Below are 8,804 nucleotides of genomic sequence, written 5' to 3'. Positions count from 1 at the left end.
AACGCAATGTGTGCAAAGTATACATCACAGAGACAATCTATTACAGATACAATTGGACACAGACGTTGAAATAAAAATGATCGTTTAATATTTAGATTACCACATATTTATTACAAAATAGTAAAATGTAAATGATCCAGTCCAAGAGCTTTGCTATAAAATGTTTATGGTGAAAAACCATAAATCAACATTAAATTGTCCTGTAACCTGATGATAAATTCACAGTCAGTCATATTTTTGCAAAATGTATTCACCATTTACAGTTATCTCAACAGGCTACTTTTGATGGTGTGTAGTGTTACTTGTAGGAAAATCAGTTTAAAAAATCAAATTTGTTGATTTTAGGTCTAATCATATCTTTCCCATTCTCACAAACACACAAAATGAGCTTATCGTAGTAATAAACTGTTTTTGAGTTGGAGGTAAAGTACAGTACTCTTTAACCTGAGAAATTTTGTTATAAGGTTTAAAGTTGTCTGGTTCAGGACCTGCTTTCTTTCTCTTTTATTCTGTAATAATCCAATTAAAATTTTATTGGTACCAACTGTTTTAAATACATTAATGGATAGTTAAACAACTGTATATTTATAAGCTCATTATAACACAAATTAGTTGCATAACAGACTCTTAGAACTGTAATGCAAGTAAAGTACACATTCAAGTAAATGTGAGCTTCTGTTGCTTGGTAACCAAAAATCCTGTTCATTTTGTGTTACCAAGGAAAAAGGAAATGCCAATAAAGTTTGTTTGGTGGTTGGATTCATCATAGTTCATGCATTTATTTCTACTGTCGGTAAGCAAACTCTGATCTTTATCTCATATTGTACTTCTTTTTGTGTCTAAAGGCACCAGGTATTTGAGATCAAGATATTAACAATTTTTTTAAACTACTGTATAAATAATCCTCACAGCTGTGGTCCGAACTAAACTTATCTGATTGAGATTCTTTTCTCCAGGAAGCTTTCTCTTTAGTTTTATGGTACTTCAGTTCTGGCTGACTGATGAGTCTTTGCTGATAATCAGACATTTCTTGCTCCTATTACTCCAGGCGAGCTCCTCTGGCTCCAACAGCTGTCACATGACACACCTCCACATCAGCCCCCAGTTTTTGCAGTTCATCCAGCCAAATTTGCTGTTTGTGGGACAGTCGGTCATTGGGCCCCTTCACTTCCACCAGCTACAATGAAAGGACAGTTTATTCAGTATTTAACATTTCAAATAGTGATCAGAAACCAAAGTAAACAGAATTTACAGAAAGAAATAAAGATCTCTACTCTCTCTGGGTTCAGATTCTCACCTTGTAGGTGTTGTTCAAGGTGTTCCACACCACGAGATCTGGCAAGCCTCCACGGCAGTGTCTGTAGTCTTTTGCCATTCGGTCTACTATTCCAGCTAAGAAAGTTCCACCCAGGCATACAACAAGAGACTGCAAATATCAGAATATAAACACGGTTGTCAGCAGTACATGTTATTGCCAAAAAATAGAAAGTAACTAATACGGTGATTTATTGTAACATAACTAATGTTATCTTTAATCACATCTATACAATATGAAAACATCACATCTTTTAATTCTAAATGTCCATATTTAAGAATGACAGTAGAAACCTGCGCCTGTTGAAGGGATGAGAAGCGTTCCCAGCTGACCAGTGAGCACACTTTATCCTCCTGGGAGTTCCAGACATTTTCCAACATGTCACACAGAGTTTGTGTAGATGCTTCCCTAAGTAACTGAATGCGTGTTGCAATCGCTTCTTTTCTATTCTCGTAGAAACAGTCTGTGTAGAGATCCAGTGGGCACATCTGTGTGTGTGTGGCAGGGACAAAAGGAGTTGCATTTTTAGCAGTCACACACAAATATGTATGTATGCATATATATATATATATATATATATATATATATATATATATATATATATATATATATATATATATATATATACACACATATATACACGCTGCTCAAAAAAATAAATGGGAACACTAAAGTAACAACTTTTAGATCTGAATGAATGAAATATTTTTATTCAATACTTTGTTCTTTCCATAGTTGAATGTGATAACAAAATCACACAAAAATTATCAATGAAAATCAAATTTATCAACCCATGGAGGACTGGATTTGGAGTTATACTCAAATTGAAAGTGGAAAAACACACTACAGGATGATCCAACTTTGATGTAATGTCCTTGAAACAAGTCAAAATGAGGCTAAGTAGTATGTGTGGCCTCCGCGTGCCTGTATGACCTCCCTACAATGCCTGGGCATGCTCCTGATGAGGTGGTGGATGCTCTCCTGAGGGATCTCCTCCAAGACCTGGACTAAAACATCCCCCAACTCCTGGACAGTCTGTGGTGAAACTTGGCATTGGTGGATGGAGCGAGACATGATGTCCCAGATGTGCTCAACTGGATTCAGGTCTGGGGAACGGGCGGACCAGTCCATAACATCAATGCCTTCGTGTTGCAGGAACTGCTGACACACTCCAGCCACATGAGGTCTAGCATTGTCTTTCATTAGGAGGAACCCAGGACCAACCGCACCAGCATATGGTCCCAGAAGGGGTCTGAGGATCTCATCTCGGTACCTAATGGCAGTCAGGCTACCTCTGGCGAGCACATGGAGGGCTGTGCGGCCCTCCAAAGAAATGCCACCCCGCATCATTACTGACCCACTGCTGATCATGCTGGAGGATGCTGCTCTCCAGACTCTGTCACATGTGCTCAGTGTGAACCTGCTTTCATCTGTGAAGAGCACAGGGCACCAGTGGTGAATTTGCCAATCTTGGTGTTCTCTGGCAAATGCCAAACATCCTGCACGGTGTTGGCTGTAAATACAACCTCCACCTGTGGATGTCGGGCCCTCATACCACCCTCATGGAGTCTGTTTCTGACTTAGAGAAGACACATTCACATTTGTGGCCTGCTGGAGCTCATTTTGCAGGGCTCTGGCAGTGCTCCTCCTGTTCCTTCTTGCACAAAGAAGGAGGTAGCGGTCCTGCTGCTGGGTTGTTGCCCTCCCACGGCCTCCTCCATGTCTCCTGATGTACTGGCATGTCTCCTGGTAGCGCCTCCATGCTCTGGACACTACGCTGACAGACACAGCAACCCTTCTCGCCACAGCTGGCATTGACGTGCCATCCTGGATGAGCTGCACTACCTGAGCCACTTGTGTGGGTTGTAGACTCCATCTCATGCTACCACTAGAGTGAAAGCACCGCCAGCGTTCAAAAGTGACCAAAACATCAGGCTGAAAGCATCGGAACTGAGAAGTGGTCTGTGGTCACCACCTGCAGAACCACTCCTTTATTGGGTGTGTCTTGCTAATTGCCAGTAATTTCCACCTGTTGTCTATTCCATTTGCACAACAGCATGTGAAATTGATTGTCAATCAGTGTTGCTTCCTAAGTGGACAGTTCCATTTCACAGAAGTGTTGTTGACTTGGAGTTACATTGTGTTGTTTAAGCGTTCCCTTTTATTTTTTTGAGCACTGTATATATATATATATATATATATATATATATATATATATATATATATATATATATATATATATATATATATATATATATATGTGTGTGTGTGTGTGTGTTTGTGTGTGTTTGTAAATAACAAAACTTAGGATTTAGCTTTTACCTGGTATGGATTTCGGAAGACATCTGAAATACCCTCCATGAAAATGATATCCCACATCAAAAGACCAAACAAGGTTGAGAATGTTGAGCCTTCTCCATGAATCCCTGATACATACATGCAAACAAATTGTTTCTGCGATAAGTGGGTAGACTTTTTTAATAGTAGAAGAAAAGAAATTTACCTTGGTCAAAGCCTTGTTGCCGGTAATGTGCTAAAGAGAGTTCCTCCACGGAGCATATTACGGTTTCATGAGCAGACTCTTCCCCATCTTCATGTTTTTGTAAAAGAAACCTTGATTTTCCCATGCCACCCTCGTGAGGAAATAGCTGCCCTCGAATGGTCACCTGCCAGGGGAATTATGAGCATAGATTAATAAATACTCTTATTCTGTATGCACCTGAGTTATTTTTCCCACCTTGCAAAACTCACATGGTTAACATCTTGTACTTGGACAGTGGGCAGTTCTCTAAGTTGTAGGCGGTACTTCTTGCAGCTGGCAGACTCTTTCATCCTAACAGCTCTCTGATGGAGGGAAAGTTTATGTCCTGTGCGTACCTGTGGGTCTGTCATCCCATCTTTGATAGCACAGATGGCCTGTATGTAAAAAAAAACACAGATTAAAAACAAATATTACTAAAAGTACAGAAAAACAATCTGTAGTCAATCAGAGATCCTCAGCAGTGAGGAAATAGCTTCAACAGCTACATCGATCACCTTTAACTTGAAGGCAGCATCATATGCATTTCATTGTGTGTTTGCCATGATGAGGGTGTGTGTGAATGAAGTGCAAAATGACTCATTAGCCAATAAAATTCCATACATTCACTGCATTATCGTTTAAACCGCAGTATTCAAATCGTGTGAAAACAGCACCTGCTTACAGTCCATTAACTACGGTGTAAAATAGAAGCAGCTGCTTTAGAGCATATGTTGCCCATTTTTTTCAGGAATCTCTTAAAATGCAGCTTATGACTAATTGGACAAAATTGCAGGATCTAACATGTAAATGCAAATACTGACTTGTTCAGGTTTTTTGAGGTGCTGGTGAAGGTTCAGTGCCAGTCTGTCCCACCATCGACCACGGCTGTCAGGACAGTAAATAGACTGCTGCAGTAAGGACTGCAGCTCTTCGACTGCCTCCTGCAATATAAAAGTAAATAAAATGGCATCTTTATCATTGTGAAATTCACAAACCCTTAAATTCGTGTGGCTGAGTGAGGATATTTCATTAGACCTCATAGCAACGTAGCCTTTGCAAAATCTCCACTCCTCTGGATAAAATGCGGGTGTATGCCCATCCTGTCGAGAAGCTGCGCAGGAAGACAGGCAGCTCTTCCTGGTGCCTACAAAACAAATGACAATGTCAATCTTAAACAGCTACGATAGACTGATGATATCCATTGCAGCAGTACAGAAGCAAATAAGTAGATTTATGTGGTCCTGACCTGAGGTCATGGTTTTTCCTCAGCTCCTGCCAAGTGCTTTTGGCAGCACTGTAAAGGTCTAGGGCCAGTTCCCACTGACCAGTCTGCATAGCTGAGGTAACCTCCAGAAGGGCTCTCATGGAAGCTTCATATCTAGTGTGATGCAAGTTGTCATGAGGATTTAACCTTGCTTACTCTATCTGAATAAAATACGAAAGCTATTTTTTTTAAAAATGCCAAAACTTAACCTGATAAGATCTTCTCTATCCCGAAACACCTTGGCCACTCGCTGGACTGTGTAATCTGGGAAGGCAAGACGTCCTGAGTTTACTAGCAGGATGGTAAAAAGCTGGTTCTGTCCACCAGATGCCATCTCCTCCTCATCCATAGTATCCGTCAAAGAGAAGAGAAGAAGGATGCGGGAAAACACAGCCCGTGGGCCACGAGACAGGCGCACACAGGAACCTGCAAACTGCTTTGCTCTTTAAAGAAAGAAAAAGAATGAGCTCATCACCGACATCTAAGCAATTATGTGGAAGTTAGTGCAAATGATAACCTCACCGTTTGAGGATAACATTCCCAATGTTGTTTTGAGCAGAAGACAGAGTGAAGAAAGACTTTTGCTTGCTCAGTTGGAGAAGCCCATCCACCAAATGCTGTTTTTGAGTCCCAGAACTGCCCAGATGGAAAGTCTTTGCAAGAGCCTTTAGTTCTGGGGCAGGTAGGAGATCCAGAGCCTCCCCAAGATCCTCAAGATCCTTTTCTTTAAGATGCACAAACACCACATGATAGAAGTAATGACAAAAATTAAAATCAGACTTTTGACTCCCCCACCCCATTTAATCACATTTGCCTTAGCTAGAATAAGGGTTGGAAGAAACACATTTAATGAATGTGAAGATTAACAGGGTAATTATCAACAGTAATACAAAAGTCACACTCAAGAAGCTGTATTGTTATGAATGACTTACCTGTCTGCAGAAAACCACTTTGAACTAGTTCCTGTGCAACAGGTCCTAGATCTTTGCAGATCTCTTCATAGTCCAGTTTATTTACTTGGAGCCATTTCAGTTTTCTCTGAAAAAGCCTGACATACAGCTTCTGCCCCTTTACTTTAACAGAAAAAAAAGTATTAACAATAAGGTGTTGGATTACTGTTAACATTTCCAAGTTACTTTCATGGCATCACTGAGAAAAGATTTTAACATACTTGATAGCTTTTCAAATGCATGTACAAGCGACATATCTTCCTGGTTGAACAATTCCTTGTCGTCCTCATTCTCCAGCACAGCGTGCAGTACAGTTTGGAAGTTACGAAGGTAGTAGGGAAGCGATGAGGGTTGAGTGCTCTCAGTATAAGACTCCGGGACTGAGTCAGCACCAATACCTGCAATTCTTTGTGCTTGGGACTCCTGTGAACTCAAAGACGAGCTACAATTTGAAGATGATGCCTCACTTTTATGCCAGTCAGTTTGAGCCATCTCAGAAGACATCTCCCCCAGTTTCCTATCGCCCACCTCATACTTTGCTTTCTTGTAAATGCCAGACGAGCCAACACTGGAAGTCATTTCATTTTTTCTTTTGGAGGGAGAAGATTGTAACTTTGGAAAATCCACTGTTTGGGTTGTACTTTCTTTAGGTTTTTTGAGTTCAGGATTATGTCCCTGTTCGGAGCTCAGTGGATACACTGATGCTGGAATGTCCACACTGGCCTTTATCATTTTAACACACTCATTTTTTCCCCCCATTATCTGATTGAGAACATTTTCCTTCTGGGAGCTACAGAATATCTCAGAAGGATCTGTCTTCTTGGGTGCATTTGTATCTTCTATGGGTTTCGACTGAGGTGATTTCTGATATCTTCTGGATAACTTGGAGGCCAGACTTCCAAGGTCAATGGTCCTGACCACACTCTTGCTGCTTATCTCTCGTGGTATCTGTTCAGAGTTATTCTTCTTAAAATATGGACTTGTCTTGGACTCTTTCCCCTCCTCTTGAACTTTTTGATCCAGCTCTGGGGACTTAGGGAGGTTGTTTTTCGGTGACATGTGGGTGTTTGGCATAACACTACTTCCTGAGGCGACAATGCTGTCTCTCCTCTCAAAGTTCTGGCATTGCAAATCAATGTGCTCATTGATACTGAATCTTGGTACTAACTGGCCACACAAGGGACACGCCAGTTTAGGTGGAGGCTGGCTGCTGAAGAACGACGTGATTGGAGTTTTGGTGACAGCAGATGTCCCAGCTTTGACATGGGCTTTCTTCTTCTTTTTTGGCAATGATAACCTTTGCTTGAGTTTGCCTTCGTCATTTCTTTCTGTCATGTTGCCAGCGTTAGTGGTGCTACTCAATAAGAGCTACGTTTCACAAAGCTTCGTCTTTGTTACATACTAGATAGTGTGGAAATGGCTGCAAATGCCGACCGTGGTTAGCTTAATGAATACTAACATGGCTAAAATAAATACAAAATAAAGTACTTTGACAACAACGCGCAGCTTTTAGCACTTTACACATTCACGAAATAACACAAGCAGGTAGAAGAATGAAAATATACAAACTGTCAAACGTGCTAAAACTAGCAAACACCCGGTTTCAATGCTCCACAACAATCCCGCTGCTCAGACATAACCAACAGAGCGCCGTGTTCAATATTCTAGCCCAATCGATCCCAGATACATCGATAATTACAAAACGTTAAACTTTTACACTTGAAGTAAAACCGTCATAAATCTAGTTATAAATAAATAGTTTGGGATTAAATAAAAATAAATAAATACATACATAAATAATAATTTAAAAAAAACTAAATAACAAGGTCAGTACCATAAAATATGCTTACTGTTAATGTACATCTTTCATTATTTCTTGATAATTATATTAAAATAAAGAAATCATTTCTTTATATTCAAACAGATTTATTTTAAGCAAGATAAACTTTATACATATCTTTTTTTATGCATAGTGTCATATGCTGGAAGAGACCACATGATGAAGGTTTTTTTTTACACAGGTTCCTGGGCTGCTGTGCGGCTTTTTTTCAACAAAAACCCCCATTCCGGGTAGGAATCTGATCTGTTCAACACGGCATCTTCTAAAGAGCCCCCCAATAAGACTGATGTCGGTAAGTGGCACGCAGAAGTATCTATGCATAGAAAGTAAAATGTAAAATGTTGCTGCAAGTAGGCCTATTCAGTTTGCGGTAACAGAGCTGAAAACGAAGCTGGTGGTGCTTCTGTGGTACGCCAGCCCAGTAGCTGGATGTCAGCATGGTGCAGTCTCGAAGCTTCAAATCAAGGTCGATGTGAATTGCAGCAGCAGTAGAATAATATACTCGGTTTATATGGAAAAACCAAGAAGTGGTTTCAGTGTGCCGGGAGTCCATCACTGCGAGCACAACAAACCATATGCCCGATTATCCTATCGTCAGGCAGATGGAAATGCGGCGTCCACTTGTGGGGAACCACCACAACAACCACCCCTGCAGCTGCGGCAAATGTTAGGCGTAATGTCTTAATAAAGATAGTATCCAAAACAACGGAAGGGCAGGGCAGATGCAAGAAAATGGCATTACAGAACCTCAATTCAAGTCCTTAATGAGCCACATTGTTTTAATTGCCTGTTCAGCACCATGGAGAGGTCATGATTAAAGCTGTACTCATGGATTACAGGTTTTTACACGGAGGATGCCATAATTTCAGCTGCATTATCTGATCAATACTGATTCGACACATTTAATACTTTAA

The 8,804-nt window shown here is 40.5% G+C and overlaps 1 protein-coding gene across 2 annotated transcripts; it reads right to left on the bottom strand.

The window, feature by feature from the left end:
• Positions 1–153: 153 nt before the first annotated feature.
• Positions 154–7,396, bottom strand: fan1 (FANCD2 and FANCI associated nuclease 1). Of its 2 annotated transcripts, XM_079247269.1 has the most exons (13): positions 6,272–7,396; positions 6,033–6,173; positions 5,623–5,824; positions 5,310–5,543; positions 5,083–5,214; positions 4,872–4,980; positions 4,658–4,777; positions 4,067–4,231; positions 3,819–3,981; positions 3,638–3,741; positions 1,609–1,803; positions 1,298–1,426; positions 154–1,177 (listed from the first exon to the last, which is right to left on the bottom strand). In XM_079247269.1, the coding sequence occupies exons 1-13, from the start codon at positions 7,383–7,385 to the stop codon at positions 1,040–1,042; spliced, it is 2,946 nt and encodes a 981-aa protein (XP_079103395.1). In that variant the 5' UTR covers positions 7,386–7,396; the 3' UTR covers positions 154–1,039. The 2 variants fall into 2 exon arrangements, with proteins under 2 accessions (XP_079103395.1, XP_079103396.1); XM_079247270.1 differs by lacking the exons at positions 1,609–1,803; positions 3,638–3,741.
• Positions 7,397–8,804: the final 1,408 nt, after the last annotated feature.

This window comes from Telmatherina bonti (assembly GCF_933228915.1).
Source record: "Telmatherina bonti genome assembly, chromosome: 2".
Lineage (NCBI taxonomy): Eukaryota > Metazoa > Chordata > Actinopteri > Atheriniformes > Telmatherinidae > Telmatherina > Telmatherina bonti.
The sequence above is the reverse complement of the archived record's forward strand: the minus strand, read 5'-3'. Positions and strand labels throughout refer to the sequence as shown.

Bases quoted from the DNA above. Each gene is read 5' to 3' on its own strand.
- fan1 (XM_079247269.1), bottom strand. From the start codon at position 7,385: ATGACAGAAAGAAATGACGAAGGCAAACTCAAGCAAAGGTTATCATTG. The intron at 4,981-5,082 runs GTCAGGACCACA...TTTGTTTTGTAG, and splicing joins AGGAAAAACCATGACCTCAG to GCACCAGGAAGAGCTGCCTG. The intron at 4,778-4,871 runs GTCTAATGAAAT...TTTATATTGCAG, and splicing joins AAAGGCTACGTTGCTATGAG to GAGGCAGTCGAAGAGCTGCA.